This window comes from Coregonus clupeaformis, unplaced genomic scaffold, assembly GCF_020615455.1.
Source record: "Coregonus clupeaformis isolate EN_2021a unplaced genomic scaffold, ASM2061545v1 scaf2303, whole genome shotgun sequence".
Classification (NCBI taxonomy): Eukaryota; Metazoa; Chordata; class Actinopteri; order Salmoniformes; family Salmonidae; genus Coregonus; species Coregonus clupeaformis.
The window spans coordinates 37,501-54,409 of record NW_025535757.1 but is presented as its reverse complement, the minus strand read 5'-3'; the positions used below and the strand labels follow the sequence as shown (position 1 = coordinate 54,409).

Below are 16,909 nucleotides of genomic sequence, written 5' to 3'. Positions count from 1 at the left end.
AGGTGAAGAAGTGTCTTAGTCAACAGACTAGGAGACAGGCCTCAGCGTCTTCAGATTAGGTGAAGAAGTGTCTTAGTTCACAGACTAGGAGACAGGCCTCAGCATCTTCAGATTAGGTGAAGAAGTGTCTTAGTCCACAGACTAGGAGACAGGCCTCAGCGTCTTCAGATTAGGTGAAGAAGTGTCTTAGTCCACAGACTAGGAGACAGGCCTCAGCGTCTTCAGATTAGGTGAAGAAGTGTCTTAGTCCACAGACTAGGAGACAGGCCTCAGCGTCTTCAGATTAGGTTCTATAAGAAACAGGATGGAGGAGAAGGGAAGAGAGAGATCAGAAAGTATGGAGGAGAAGGGAAGAGAGAGATCAGAAAGTATGGAGGAGAAGGGAAGAGAGAGATCAGAAAGTATGGAGGAGAAGGGAAGAGAGAGATCAGAAAGTATGGAGGAGAAGGGAAGAGAGAGATCAGAAAGTATGGAGGAGAAGGGAAGAGAGAGATCAGAAATTATGGAGGAGAAGGGAAGAGAGAGATCAGAAAGTATGGAGGAGAAGGGAAGAGAGAGATCAGAAAGTATGGAGGAGAAGGGAAGAGAGAGATCAGAAAGTATGGAGAAGAAGGGAAGAGAGAGATCAGAAAGTATGGAGGAGAAGGGAAGAGAGAGATCAGAAAGTATGGAGGAGAAGGGGAGAGAGAGATCAGAAAGTATGGAGGAGAAGGGAAGAGAGAGATCAGAAAGTACGGAGGAGAAGGGAAGAGAGAGATCAGAAAGTATGGAGGAGAAGGGAAGAGAGAGATCAGAAAGTATGGAGGAGAAGGGAAGAGAGAGATCAGAAAGTATGGAGGAGAAGGGAAGAGAGATATCAGAAAGTATGGAGGAGAAGGGAAGAGAGAGATCAGAAAGTATGGAGGAGAAGGGAAGAGAGAGATCAGAAAGTATGGAGGAGAAGGGAAGAGAGAGATCAGAAAGTATGGAGGAGAAGGGAAGAGAGAGATCAGAAAGTATGGAGGAGAAGGAGGAGTTCCACCTGAGATAATGATGTGATGATGGTCCTATGATGTAACTACAATAAGATAACAGTCATTTATTACAGACAGAAACACTAAAACATGCTTCCATTCTGGAAAAACAGTTCCTCTTTGATCTGGGTAGCTGTATTTTTATTTGACCTATATTTTAATCATTACACATATTCAAGGGAGGGAGCAAAGAAAACTGTCTTACCTAGATTCACTCAAGTCCTTAACAAGATGGTTTTCATGTTCAACGAGAGCTTTGAGACAAGCTCCCGTCACTTCTGGTCCTTTGGGGATGACTGCTTTCAGTAGTTTTCTCATTCGGTCCTGTTCAGTTGTTTCAGCTGTTATTCTGGAGTGCTCTTCTTCACCAATCATGTTCTTTGACCACAGATCATCTGCTATTGGCATTGAGTTTTTGGTTCGCTGAATGAGTTTAGCCCAGTGTTTCTTCAGAAACTCCTCAGCAGGAATGTCAGGGACTGTTAATGCTGAAGGGGGGGTCAATTAAATTAATATGGCTTTAGGGTTAACAGCAGCTGTTTCTACATCTTCCAGTCTCTCCAGTTATCATTCCTCTGATAGTCATTTATTGTATAGAGCCGACTCCAGGGTTGTGGTCAATTCCAATTAAAGTCAGTCAATTTAAAATAAAAAAATTGAAATAATAATTTTTCCTATTAGGTTTATTGAGAAGTCATTGAAAATTGATGCCCTTATGAATGTTTTATCAACAATCTACTCAGAATAATCTAATGTCAAAGTGGACCTGTCCCCCATACATTCAACATCTGGAAGGTCCCTCAGTCAAGTGTTGCATTTCAAGCACAGATTCAACTATATCCAAAGACCAGGGATCTTTTAGAAAGCCTCATAAAGAAGGACAGTGATTGGTAGATGGGTAACAATAACACATCAGCCATTGAATATCTCTTTAAGCATGGTCAAGTTAATAATTATCCTGTGGGTGATGTATTAAACCACCCAGACACATCAAAGATGCAGTCGTCCTTCTGAACTGAGCTGCAGGACAGGAAGGAAACTGCTTAGTGATCTCACCATGAGGCCATTGGTGATTTCAAAACAGTTACAGAGTTCAATGTCTGTGATGGGAGAAAACTGAGGATGGATCAACAACATTGTAGTGACTCCACAATAATGACTTAAAATAACACAAATATACAGAATAAAAATATTCCAAAACATGTATCTTATATGCAACAAGGTACTAAAGTAATACTGCAAAAGGAAACGGTAAAGGAATACACTTTTTGGCCTAAATGCAAAGCCTCATGTTTGGGGCAAATCCAACACAACACATCACTGAGTAACTGCCTCCTTACTTTCAACCATGGTGGTGGCTGCATCATGTTATGGGCATGCTTGACAATAGTGAGGAGTTTTTCAGGATAAAAAGAAATGGGATGGAGCTAAGCACAGACAAAATCCTAGAGGAAATCTGGTTCAGTCTACTTTTCACCAGACACTGGGAGAGGAATTCACCTTTCAGCAGGACAATAACCTACAACACAAGGCCATATCTACACTGGAGTTGCTTACCAAGAAGACAGTGAATGTTCCTGAGTGGCCAAGTTACAGTTTTGACTTAAATCTGCTTGAAAATCAATGGCAAGACTTGAAAACTGCAGTCTAGCCACGATCCCCAACATCTTGACAGAGCTTGAAGAATTATGAAAAGAATAATGGGCTAATATTGTACAATCCAGGTGTGGAAAGCTCTTAGAGACTTAGACAAGAAGACTCCCAGCTGTAATGGCTGCCAAGGTGTTTCTAACATGTATTGACTCAGGGAGCTATTTCATTTCTATCAATCCAAATATATATATATAAATATTCTTCCACTTTGACATTACAGTATTTGGTGTAGATTGTTGACATAAAATGACAATTAAATCCCCTTTAATCCCGCTTTGTAACACAATAAAATGTGATGCAGATACTTTTGCAAGGCACTGGGTTTCTGTCTGAATGTTCTGTAGCATTACACAACACTGAACATGACTCATGAAGACCTTCATCACCCCACTGAACATGACTCATGAAGACCTTCATCACCCTACTGAACATGACTCATGAAGACCTTCATCACCCCACTGAACATGACTCATGAAGACCTTCATCACCCCACTGAACATGACTCATGAAGACCTTCATCACCCCACTGAACATGACTCATGAAGACCTTCATCACCCCACTGAACATGACTCATGAAGGTCTTCATCATCCCACTGAACATGACTCATGAAGACCTTCATCACCCCACTGAACATGACTCATGAAGACCTTCATCACCCCACTGAACATGACTCATGAAGACCTTCATCACCCCACTGAACATGACTCATGAAGACCTTCATCACCCCACTGAACATGACTCATGAAGACCTTCATCACCCCACTGAACATGACTCATGAAGACCTTCATCACCCCACTGAACATGACTCATGAAGACCTTCATCACCCCACTGAACATGACTCATGAAGACCTTCATCACCCCACTGAACATGACTCATGAAGACCTTCATCACCCCACTGAACATGACTCATGAAGACCTTCATCACCCCACTGAACATGACTCATGAAGACCTTCATCACCCCACTGAACATGACTCATGAAGACCTTCATCACCCCACTGAACATGACTCATGAAGACCTTCATCACCCCACTGAACATGACTCATGAAGGTCTTCATCACCCCACTGAACATGACTCATGAAGACCTTCATCACCCCACTGAACATGACTCATGAAGGTCTTCATCAGTGTCCTTCATCACAACTTGAAGAGACGTTCGCTCTATAACCCGTTTTATAAACCTCGTCCACAAAAACAAACGTACCTATTGGATGAGAGTCTTTGCTGTATTCATCTAAAAGACAAACAAGAGAAAACATCATAAAAACATTTTAATAGCATCTGTAAGAAAATGACATTTATGATTGACATAGTGTTCATGTATAGTATTTCTTACCTTTTGATACCACTGATTTCCATACTGTCCTCTCATCATCCCCGATTAACTCCATCTCAATGTCAACCCCTGTGTTTCTCATAACCATCTTACAACAGCTTGGTGTGGTGTCTGCTGGTAACAGCTGAATCTTCTGTAGAAGGTCATATGGTGCAACGATTGAGACAACAGACAGAGAGAGAGAGAGAAAAGAAATAGAATGATATTCCAGTTATTAATATATAATATGACAGATTCATGTCCTCAGCCTGCTAAAACTGCACCTCTGGATTGATGGAGGAGGAATGGGGATTCTTGACTGCAAACCAACTGTTCAGCTTTAAGGACCCGTTTGGACTTGACAGCAGAAATTCTGAATATCCTTGGGACACCTGATTCTTCTCCCGGTCCCGAACAGCCTACAAAATGAGCAGTGTAGTAGTCAGTCTGAACAATGTAGTCTAATAATTCACATAACATGCAGCTCACTGAGCAATCCTTTTTTATCAAGCCCCAAAAATGTGTACAATCAATGTATAGATTTTTTACCCTTATTTTACCAGGTAATTGACTGAGAAGAGAGTCTATTTTACAGCAACGACCTCGGGAAGTGTTACAGGGGAAAGGGGATGAATGAGCCAATTGGAAGCTGGGGATGATTAGGTGGCCGTGATGGTATGAGGGCCAGATAGTGAATTTAGCCAGGACACCGGGGTTAACACCCCTACTCTTACGATAAGTTCCATGGGATCTTTAGTGACCACAGAGAGTCAGGAAACATGTTTAACGTCCCATGCGAAAGACAGCACACTACTCAGGGGCAATGTCCCCTTCACTGCCCCGGGGCATTGGGTTCTCCTTCGAACAGAGAGAAGAGTGCCGTCTACTGGCTCTTCAAATGAATGAGACAGAAATAGATTTCTCACAGAGCTGCATGTTGTCTTTGTAATCTATAGATTTTCAACAAACTATCAGCTTTCCTTTAGTAAGTTTCAACATACTGTTGTCACTTCAATGATGGTGCCTCACCTCTTTCTGACTGGAGTTTCTGAGGAGCATGTACAGCCGTGAAATTACTGTTGCCTTTTTTACTGCCATATAGAGGACCACGTCACAGTGGACATCTACGTTCCAAAAAAAGATATAGCTCAGTATAACAGCGATAGCTGAGAACTTGGGATGGAGAATCTTAGCATGGAATCTGGTGACCTCATGCACTTCCTCAACAGACACTCCATGTTCCTCTACATGAAGAATCTTCATCTCATTCCTCAGGGAAGGGTTGGTCCCTGAACAACACAATAAAAAGGAGACAGAAAGACAAATATTGGATTATTCATCCAACTAAAACACAAAGAATATGCAGTATCAGATCACAGTAAACTCAAACTCCCAGAGTAGTTCATTCATTCATTCAGGAAGTGAAACTCAGTTACATGGAAATGTCTTTCTGAATACTATGTCTATATGGTTTTACCTAAACAGACAAAGTGTGGCAGATGAACTTCCTCCAGTTCACCTAACTCCATAGTGATGTCCAGCAATGGACCACCTTGTCCGTACTGCATGTCTTTCAGAAGGTGACTGTAGGGATACCAGTTCCTGAAGTGATACTTCAGAATGACATCTCTGTCACACACCCAGCGGAGCCCAGACACTGTGCACTCATAACGCCCTTTGGGTGTCCTGTGCCTGAGGGCAACAACAAGATATGGTAGAGAGGGTCAATCGTCAAATGGAGAGGTTGGATTAGAAGACTATTCCCAAAGGTAATGGGGAAATACACTAGCAAGTGGAATGAAATGTTAAAAGTAGTTATTTTACCTGAACATTGTCACTTCCTGGACAGTGGAAGTCAAGGGTTCAATCTGAAGCCAGTGTGTGGAGTCCTGAACAAGGACAAGCATGTCAGTTATACATATGGGGCCTGTTTCCTGGACACAGAATGAGTCTAGTGCTGGACTTAAAGCATGATCAATGGAAGTTTCAATAGAAAGTTCTTTAAGGTCCAAGACTAGGCTTAATCTTTGTCCGGGAAACTGTCTCATTAAATGAACAAAGTAATTTATCGAATGTATTTATTCAATGTTACATGGAATGCTGGGGATTGATCCAATTAAACTGTCTAATGACAAAATATGACAGAAGTTAAAATCCTGCATTCCTACAAGCAGAACACAGGACTGTCTATATCCCAGTATGAATGGTTGGTCAGTACACACCTGGCTTTCAGACTGTGTTTATATTACTAAAGCAGAACACAGGACTGTCTATATCCCAGTATGAATGGTTGGTCAGTACACACCTGGCTTTCAGACTGTGTTTATATTACTAAAGCAGAACACAGGACTGTCTATATCCCAGTATGAATGGTTGGTCAGTACACACCTGGCTTTCAGACTGTGTTTATATTACTAAAGCAGAACACAGGACTGTCTATATCCCAGTATGAATGGTTGGTCAGTACACACCTGGCTTTCAGACTGTGCCTGACTCCTGAAGGTATGTAAAAGTGAGAATTGACATTATGACTTACCTCAACATGGTCACAAGTCTTACAGCTCTGAGGAATCCCTGAAGTCAAAAGTAGTTGTTATTTAAAACAGACAATCTCATGTAATAATGAATTAATAAATATTAAACAGACTTGTAATAAAAATGAATGTAAGTGAGCAACAGTCTTAGAATGTACACTCATTATCATACCATAATCTGACATTAGTGTTATATTAATGAATGTTTGTGGAAGCAGGAAACAACATGGTTCTGGTCCATGTTTTGGAGATGTTGGGGGCCTGATTTCTGGTAGATCCCAGGATGAGAGCTTAAAGGTAGAGTCAGCTAAATGATGTTGTACGAGCAGCACCGCAGATATTGTGATGAGCAAGATGCCTGACTTCTCTCTCACACAGTATTTGCCCATGTGCACGGGTTCTCTTCACTCTTACAGCGTGGTAGCCACGGGACCAAAACAGAGAAGTTTAGCATCGCCCTCCAACGCTCTTAGTTGTTGTAGAAGTTCACCCACTATGATGTTTACTTTGTGCATCTACATCATATTGCTGACTCTACCTTTACGTTTGTTTTGACCAAATAGATCATGATTGTGTTCCTTGCCTGGGACTCAAGTAACGCTTTAAAAGTATTTTGATTGAAAAACAATTAAATCAGTTAACGCTCACATTTCTCAGGTCCAGGCTTGATACAACACTCTCCACCATGGTCTCTGCTGTTGGGAAAGCAGATGGATAGACTGTGATTAAACTAAATACAACTTATAAAGGCTTTATATAGCATACATACAGTCTTCATAAGCAATACAAAGGGTGTATAAAGGGTGACAGAACAGCTCCCTATGTAGGGTGCATTGCCAAATGTGACATAACACTATGTCAACTTCCATGGAGTCAATACTGATGGTGACATTACAGGTGACATTGCTTATCTTGATGAAAGCCCCTAGAGACGTGAAGTCACCAGGTATCATTTTAACAGGTTCTGATGCCCTCTTGTGGTTAGAGTGAAACTGACACTACAGTGAGACATAGGAGAGGAAACATCTGTACATCCAACAGAACACATTAAAACACACCACTACTACTAATCTAACTGTCTGTAGGTCCAACAGAACACATTAAAACACACCACTACTACTAATCTAACTGTCTGTAGGTCCAACAGAACACATTAAAACACACCACTACTACTAATCTAACTGTCTGTAGGTCCAACAGAACACATTAAAACACACCACTACTACTAATCTAACTGTCTGTAGGTCCAACAGAACACATTAAAACACACCACTACTACTAATCTAACTGTCTGTAGGTCCAACAGAACACCTTAAAACACACCACTACTACTAATCTAACTGTCTGTAGGTCCAACAGAACACATTAAAACACACCACTACTACTAATCTATTAGTCTGTAGGTCCAACAGAACACATTAAAACACACCACTACTACTAATCTAACTGTCTGTAGGTCCAACAGAACACATTAAAACACACCACTACTACTAATCTAACTGTCTGTAGGTCCAACAGAACACATTAAAACACACCACTACTACTAATCTAACTGTCTGTAGGTCCAACAGAACACATTAAAACACACCACTACTACTAATCTAACTGTCTGTAGGTCCAACAGAACACATTAAAACACACCACCACTACTAATCTAACTGTCTGTAGGTCCAACAGAACACATTAAAACCGACCACTACTAATCTAACTGTCTGTAGGTCCAACAGAACACATTAAAACACACCACTACTACTAATCTAACTGTCTGTAGGTCCAACAGAACACATTAAAACACACCACTACTACTAATCTAACTGTCTGTAGGTCCAACAGAACACATTAAAACACACCACTACTACTAATCTAACTGTCTGTAGGTCCAACAGAACACATTAAAACACACCACTACTACTAATCTAACTGTCTGTAGGTCCAACAGAACACATTAAAACACACCACTACTACTAATCTAATTGTAGGAATGATTCCAGAGGAAAACACATGATAAAACATTGCTATGACTCACCTTTGAATGTGTTGGTCATCTATCTGACACAGGGTCACTGAGGAGGAATAAACCCCAAACCCAGGATAGAGGGGTTCAGTGAATGTGGTGTGTTCTGTGTAAAGGTGTGTCAGTGTACCAGAGGAGGACACACTATAGAAGGACAAAGTACCAGCTGGCCAGTCCAGATACACTCCAACTCTGTTAGAAACAGGACCAGGGATGGATCTGCTGACTCCAGGATGGTAAAAGTTATATACACTGTCAGAGCATAATAAACACCAGGACTTCCTATTGGCTCCAATCCAACTGTCCTCCATCTCTCCCTTTCTCTTCATTCCTTTGTACGCCACACCAATGTGAGCCCAGTCACCATCCTTCTCCACCTCCCAGTAATAACGAGATCCAGATAAGACTTCTCTGCAGAGAACTTGGGGATGACGTTCAAATCTGTCTGGATGGTCTTCATAATGCTGCTTCTCCTCCACCCGTGTCACCTTCCTGTTCCCCTCAGACAGTATCAGGTTTGGGTTTGCTGTATTTGGGTCCAGGGTGAGATGACAGGCATCTGTAGACAAAAGGAGAGTTTAATCAAACCACATCTTCATATAAAATGTTGTTTTGTAGGTAGAGAACAAGTATTGATTAGTTACTATGTTACTGTAGTTCTGAATATGCAGTTAATTAGGATTGAAGAGACTTACATTTCCTCAGCCCTGATTTCAGCCTGAACTCTCCACCATGATCCACACTGTAGGAGAAACAGGTTATTGACTGACAAAGACCTAATAAAGCAGTCAACATTTAAACCATATTGTTGTGTTCTGGTGCACTATCCAAGTTCATTAATAGATACATACAGGTATTCTATCCTACATACTGCATACAGAACAGAGTACAATTCATTACTAGAGAAATACAGGTATTCTATCCTACCTACTGCATACAGAACAGAGTACAATTCATTACTAGAGACATTCAGGTATTCTTTCCTACATACTGCATACAGAACAGAGTACAATTCCAACAGGATATCAGAGATGCAGAAGAAGAGTATTCATGTGGTGACGATGTATGCTGTGTTGGAGTGCTAAGCCTGCTGGGTAAACGTCCCCTTAATTCTACCATCAGGTCCTCATGTTACTGAACCTACTACACTACATAGGACACAACCACTGCTCACACTATTAGGACATCTATTCTGACTTACTTCAGTTTATCTGTGGGATCCACCAGAGCAGCTGAAAGCAGTCCCCCTGCAGAGTCTCCTGGGTGATTGTAGCTCAGGTCCAGCTCTTTCAGGTGGGAGGGGTTTGACCTCAGAGCTGAAGACAGAGCAGCAAAGCCCTCCTCTGTGACCAGACAGCCAGACAGCCTACAGAGAGACACAACAGCTGTCTAGGTTGGTGGACTGGTGTCAATCATCTTGTAGGACACCCGTATATTTGTCCATGACACAAACATTGTCATGAAACATTTGATTTTCAGAGTATTTGTATATATTTTCAGAGTACCGACCTGACTGAAACAGCTGTACATACCCCAGTGTGTGTAGTTTACAGTCTGGATCCTCCAGTCCAGCAGAGGGCAGTGTAACTCAGCTCAGTACCGACCTGACTGAAACAGCTGTACATACCCCAGTGTGTGTAGTTTACAGTCTGGATCCTCCAGTCCAGCAGAGGGCAGTGTAACTTAGCTCAGTACCGACCTGACTGAAACAGCTGTACTTACCCCAGTGTGTGTAGTATACAGTCTGGATCCTCCAGTCCAGCAGACAGCAGTGTAACTCCTGAGTCCTGCAGGTCATTGTCTCTCAGCTCCAGTTGTTTCAGTTGTGAGTTGGGTGAACTCAGGACTGAGGCCAGATCTGAACAGCAACCCTCTGTCAGACCACACTGACCTAGACTAGAGGGTAGAAGAGCACATGATTAACAAATGTTTAAAACATCCACATAATAAGTCATACTGAAGAAAGTTAACTCACACTAGTGTCTGTATGTTGCAGAGTGGACTGGTTAGTCCAACACAGAGCAGCTCCACTCCTCTGTCTCCCAGGTCATTGTAGCTGAGGTTCAGTTCTCTCAGGGGGGAGTTTGGTGTCTGCAGAGCTGAAGCCAGAGTCTCACAGGATTCATATGTGAGTTTACAGCCAGACAGTCTGGAGAGAGGAGATATAGTGATACACTGTTAAATATGCAAAGCTTGAAGAATAATGAGATGCATTAAGACAATAACAGAAGGACACATGATTAACCAATGTTAAAAACATACTAACTCACTCAAGATATTTATTTACCTTAGTTTTATATATGTTATGTATGTTTCTGGATATGTCCCAAAACGTTAAAATAATGTTAAAAACATACACATACTAACTATACTGAACAGAAATATAAACCCAACATGTAAAGTGTTGGTCCCACGTTTCATGAGCTGAAATAAAAGATCCCAGATATGTTCCATACGCACAAAAGCTTATTTCTCTCAAATGTTGTGCATAAATTTGTTTAGGTCCCTGTTAGTGAGCGTTTCTCCTTTGTTAAGATAATCCATTCACCTGACAGGTGTGGTATATCAAGAAGCTGATTAAACTGCATGATCATTACACAGGTGCACCTTGTGCTGGGGACAATAAAAGGCCACTCTGAAATGTGCAGTTTTGTCACACAACACAATGCCACAGATGTCTCAAGTTTTGAGGGAGCGTGCAATTGGCATGATGACTGCAGGAATGTCCACCAGAGCTGTTGCTAGAGAATTTTATGTTAATTTCTCTACCATAAACCGCCTCCAACATCATTTTAGAGAATTTGGCAGTACATCCAACCGGCCTCACAACCGCAGACCACATGTAACCACGCCAGCCCAGGACCTCCACATCCGGCTTCTTCACCTGCAGGATGGTCTGAGACAAGCCACCAGGACAGCTGATTTAACTGTGGGTTTTCACAACCAAATACTTTCTGCACAAACTGTCAGAAACCTTCTCAGGGAAGCTCATCTGCGTGCTCGTCATCCTCACCAGGGTCTTGACCTGAATGCAGTTCGGCGTCGTAACCAACTTCTGTGGGCAAATGCTCACCTTCGATGGCCACTGGCACACTGGAGAAGTGTGCTCTTCACGGATGAATCCCGGTTTCAACTGTACCGGGAAGATGGCAGAAAGCGTGTATGGCGTCGTGATGGCATTGTGTGGGCAAGCGGTTTGCTGATTTAAACGTTGTGAACAGAGTGCCCCATGGTGGCGGTGGGGTTATGGTATGGGCAGGCATAAGCTACGGACAATGAACACAATCACATTTTATCGATGGCAATTTGAATGCACAGAGATACCGTGATGAGATCCTGAGGCCCATTGTCGTGCCATTCAACCGCCCCCATCACCTCATGTTTCAGCATGATAATGCACTGCCCCATGTCACAAGGATCTGTACACATTTCCTGGAAGCTGAAAATGTCCCAGTTCTTCCATGGACTGCATACTCACCAGACATGCCTGTTTGGGATGCTCTGGATCGACGTGTACGACAGCGTCTTCCAGTTCCCGGCAGTTTCCAGCAACTTCGCACAGCCATTGAAGAGGAGTGGGACAACATTCCACAGGCCACAATCAACAGCCTGATCAACTCTATGTGAATGAGATTTGTTGTGCTGCATGAGGCAAATGGTGGTCACACCAGATACGGACTGGTTTTCTGATAAACACCCATACTTTTTTTTAAGGTATCTGTGACCAACAGATGCATATCTGAATTCCCATTTATGTGAAATCCATAGATTAGGGCCTAATGAATTTATTTCAATTGACTGATTTCCTCATATGAACTGTAACTCAGTAAAACCTTTCAAATTGTTGCATGTTGCGTTTATATTCTTGTTCAGTATACAGTACATACATAATATATAAACACTCACAGTGGATACTGAAGATATTTAACTCACACTAGTGTCTGTATGTTGCAGAGTGGACTGGTTAGTCCAACACAGAGCAGCTCCACTCCTCTGTCTCCCAGATCATTGTAGCTGAGGTCCAGTTCTCTCAGGGGGGAGTTTGGTGTCTGCAGAGCTGAGGCCAGAGTCTCACAGGATTCATATGTGAGTTTACAGCCAGCCAGTCTGGAGAGAGGAGATATGTCGATACACTGTTAAATATGCAAAGCTTTAAGAATAATGAGATGCATTAAGACAATAACAGAAGGACACATGATTAACCTATGTTAAAAACATACTAACTCACTCAAGATATTTAACCTTAGTTTGATATACAGTGGGGGAAAAAAAGTATTTAGTCAGCCACCAATTGTGCATGTTCTCCCACTTAAAAAGATGAGAGGCCTGTAATTTTCATCATAGGTACACGCCAACTATGACAGACAAAATGATAATTATTTTTCCAGAAAATTACATTGTAGGATTTTTAATGAATTCATTTGCAAATGATGGTGGAAAATAAGTATTTGGTCAATAACAAAAGTTTCTCAATACTTTGTTATATACCCTTTGTTGGCAATGACACAGGTCAAACGTTTTCTGTAAGTCTTCACAAGGTTTTCACACACTGTTGCTGGTATTTTGGCCCATTCCTCCATGCAGATCTCCTCTAGAGCAGTGATGTTTTGGGGCTGTCGCTGGGCAACACGGACTTTCAACTCCCCTCCAAAGATTTTCTATGGGGTTGAGATCTGGAGACTGGCTAGGCCACTCCAGGACCTTGAAATGCTTCTTACGAAGCCACTCCTTCGTTGCCCGGGCGGTGTGTTTGGGATCATTGTCATGCTGAAAGACCCAGCCACGTTTCATCTTCAATGCCCTTGCTGATGGAAGGAGGTTTTCACTCAAAATCTCACGATACATGGCCCCATTCATTCTTTCCTTTACACGGATCAGTCGTCCTGGTCCCTTTGCAGAAAAACAGCCCCAAAGCATGATGTTTCCACCCCCGTGCTTCACAGTAGGTATGGTGTTCTTTGGATGCAACTCAGCATTCTTTGTCCTCCAAACACGACGAGTTGAGTTTTTACCAAAAAGTTATATTTTGGTTTCATCTGACCATATGACATTCTCCCAATCCTCTTCTGGATCATCCAAATGCACTCTAGCAAACTTCAGACGGGCCTGGACATGTACTGGCTTAAGCAGGGGGACACGTCTGGCACTGCAGGATTTGAGTCCCTGGCGGCGTAGTGTGTTACTGATGGTAGGCTTTGTTACTTTGGTCCCAGCTCTCTGCAGGTCATTCACTAGGTCCCCCCGTGTGGTTCTGGGATTTTTTGCTCACCGTTCTTGTGATCATTTTGACCCCCACGGGGTGAGATCTTGCGTGGAGCCCCAGATCGAGGGGAGATTATCAGTGGTCTTGTATGTCTTCCATTTCCTAATAATTGCTTCCACAGTTGATTTCTTCAAACCAAGCTGCTTACCTATTGCAGATTCAGTCTTCCCAGCCTGGTACAGGTCTACAATTTTGTTTCTGGTGTCCTTTGACAGCTCTTTGGTCTTGGCCATAGTGGAGTTTGGAGTGTGACTGTTTGAGGTTGTGGACAGGTGTCTTTTATACTGATAACAAGTTCAAACAGGTGCCATTAATACAGGTAACGAGTGGAGGACAGAGGAGCCTCTTAAAGAAGAAGTTACAGGTCTGTGAGAGCCAGAAATCTTGCTTGTTTGTAGGTGACCAAATACTTATTTTCCACCATAATTTGCAAATAAATTCATTAAAAATCCTACAATGTGACTTTCTGGATAATTTTTTCTCAGTTTGTCTGTCATAGTTGACGTGTACCTATGATGAAAATTACAGGCCTCTCTCATCTTTTTAAGTGGGAGAACTTGCACAATTGGTGGCTGACTAAATACTTTTTTTCCCCACTGTATTTATCACATTTTATGTATGTTTCTGCATATTTACCAAGATGTTCAAATAATGTTAAAAACATACACATACTAACTACATACATAATATATAAACACTCACAGTGGATACTGAAGATATTTAACTCACACTAGTGTCTGTATGTTGCAGAGTAGACTGGTTAGTCCAACACAGAGCAGCTCCACTCCTCTGTCTCCCAGGTCATTGTAGCTGAGGTCCAGTTCTCTCAGGGGAGAGTTTGGTGTCTGCAGAGCTGAGGCCAGAGTCTCACAGGATTCATATGTGAGTTTACAGCGATCCAGTCTGGAGAGAGGAGATCATCTGTTAGATATACAAATCCTTCAGAATAATGATACTGTATACATCAACTCAATAGCAGAACTTACAGTGCTCTCTTGCAGGTTTTCACTACCGGCAGCAACCTCTGATAACCTTTCCCTGATGTGGTGTATGTCTTCAGGTCAAACTCCTCCAGCACCTCCTCTGACATCAGTAACAGGTAGGCCAGGGCTGAACATTGGTCAGGTTTTAGTCTTGTTTCTGAAAGAGTTCCTGATCGCAGGGAGGTTTGCATGTCTTCAACTAGAGAGTTGGCACCAAGTTCATTCAGACAGTGGAACAAGTTGATGATCCTTTCTGGTGAGGATTCCCTTTCGATCTTGTCTGAAATGTACCTGACTGTTCTCTCAACTGTTTCCTCATTGCTCTGTGTTGTACTTCCTGTCTGTGTCAGAAGGCCTCGTAACAGATTCTGATTGGACTCCAGTGAGAGACCCAGAAGGAAGCGGAGGAACAGGTCCAGGTCTCCATTCTCACTCTTCAAGGCCTGGTCCACTGCTCTCCTGTGTAAATCAGACAACTGGATTGACTCCTCATCTTCATCCTCACTAGTGGTGGAAAAAACATTTTCCTTCTTGTCCAGACATGATTCTAAAGCATGCACTGCTGCTAGAAACTCCTGAATGCTCAGATGCACAAAGCTGTAGACCTTGTCTTGGTTCAGCCCAGATTCTTCTTTAAAGATCTCTGTACACAATGCTGAGTACTCTGATGCCTCTGTGACATCAAGGCCACACTCTCTCAGGTCCTCCTCATAGAAGATCAGGTTGCCCTTCTGCAGCTGTTGGAAAGCCAGCTTTGCCAGTTTCAGGATCATCTCTTTGTCTGACTGAGACAGTTCCTTTGGGTTTGTCTCTGTGGCTTTGTTGTACTTCTTGTTCTTCACAATGATTTGGATGAGCGTGAAGTGTGTGAACATCTGGGTCAGAGTTTTGGGGACTTCATCCTTCTCTGCCTCTTTCAGCATCATCTCAAGGACAGTGGCTGATATCCAACAGAAGACTGGCATGTGGCACATGATGTGGAGGCTCCTTGATGTCTTCATGTGTTTGATGATTTCATTGGCCAGATTCTGATCTGTGATTTTCTTCCTGAAGTACTCCTCCTTCTGTGGATCATTGAACCCTCGTACCTCTGTCACCTGGTCAACACACTCAGGAGGGATCTGATTGGCTGCTGCAGGCCGTGAGGTTATCCAGAGGAGAGCAGAGGGAAGCAGATTCCCCTTGATGAGGTTTGTCAGCAGCACGTCCACTGAGGTTGGCTTCGTGACATCACAGCACCTCTCATTGTTTTTGAAGTCTAGAGGAAGTCGACACTCATCCAGACCATCAAAAATGAAAACAGTTTTGGTTTCACCATCTTCAATGCTGTCAATCTCTTTCAGCTCTGAGAAGTAGTGGGAAAGAAGTTGCATCAGACTGTATTGGTCCTTTTTCAGGTTCAGATCACGGAAAGGAAGAGGAAACATGAAATGAACGTCCTGATTTGCTTTTCCCTCTGCCCAGTCAAGGATGACCTTCTGCACAGAGACTGTTTTTCCAATGCCAGCGATTCCTTTTGTCAGCACAGTTCTGATAGGTTTGTCTTGTCCAGGTAAAGGCTTGAAGATGTCGTTGCATTTGATTGGTGTCTCTTGTGTGGTTTGTTTCTTGGATGCCATCTCTATCTGTCTCACCTCATGTTCTTTATTGACCCCTCCACTTCCACCCTCTGTGATGTAGAGCTCTGTGTAGATGTCCTTTAACAGACTTTGGTTTCCAATTCCTTCAGATATGTGTTGATACTTGTGTTTCAGTTTAGCCTTAATGTCTTGTTGGACTGTCAGAAGAGTTTGACCTGTAGGAAAACAATGAGAGTTGGGACTCATAAGTTTGTGTTTGTGTGTGTGTGTGTGTGTGTGTGTGTGTGTGTGTGTGTGTGTGTGTTAGAGGGGCCTTTGTCCCGTTCTTTGTAATATTGTATGAAACACAGTCTTACTTCTTCTGTCCAGAAGGTTGTGTGTGATCTTTAATGCATCCTCACTGTCCAAACTCTCCACTTCCTTATTGTCATCTGGTAATGGTTCCTGGCTGAAAGCAGGTGGCTGATCACTCTTCATTGATAGCAGGCTGGGGGCAGGTGACTCTGCTCTGGGCTTCTGGACACTGAACAAAACAGGGAGGGAGATCA

At 42.6% G+C, this 16,909-nt stretch overlaps 1 protein-coding gene across 1 annotated transcript in view; it reads right to left on the bottom strand.

The window, feature by feature from the left end:
- Nucleotides 1–250: 250 nt before the first annotated feature.
- LOC121561143 (NACHT, LRR and PYD domains-containing protein 5-like) overlaps nucleotides 251–16,909 on the bottom strand; it is a 16,940-nt gene continuing 281 nt past the window's right edge. The window contains exons 2-17 of the mRNA XM_045219363.1: nucleotides 16,718–16,884; nucleotides 14,785–16,576; nucleotides 12,469–12,642; nucleotides 9,737–9,901; nucleotides 9,231–9,277; nucleotides 8,548–9,094; nucleotides 7,170–7,216; nucleotides 6,524–6,561; nucleotides 5,812–5,876; nucleotides 5,465–5,679; nucleotides 5,017–5,276; nucleotides 4,272–4,406; nucleotides 4,009–4,141; nucleotides 3,877–3,906; nucleotides 1,219–1,501; nucleotides 251–290 (exon numbers count right to left, since the gene is read on the bottom strand). Coding sequence (XP_045075298.1) covers nucleotides 284–290; nucleotides 1,219–1,501; nucleotides 3,877–3,906; nucleotides 4,009–4,141; nucleotides 4,272–4,406; nucleotides 5,017–5,276; nucleotides 5,465–5,679; nucleotides 5,812–5,876; nucleotides 6,524–6,561; nucleotides 7,170–7,216; nucleotides 8,548–9,094; nucleotides 9,231–9,277; nucleotides 9,737–9,901; nucleotides 12,469–12,642; nucleotides 14,785–16,576; nucleotides 16,718–16,884 — 4,105 coding nt within the window. The 3' untranslated portion in view covers nucleotides 251–283. The remainder of the gene's footprint in view (nucleotides 291–1,218; nucleotides 1,502–3,876; nucleotides 3,907–4,008; nucleotides 4,142–4,271; nucleotides 4,407–5,016; nucleotides 5,277–5,464; nucleotides 5,680–5,811; nucleotides 5,877–6,523; nucleotides 6,562–7,169; nucleotides 7,217–8,547; nucleotides 9,095–9,230; nucleotides 9,278–9,736; nucleotides 9,902–12,468; nucleotides 12,643–14,784; nucleotides 16,577–16,717; nucleotides 16,885–16,909) is intronic.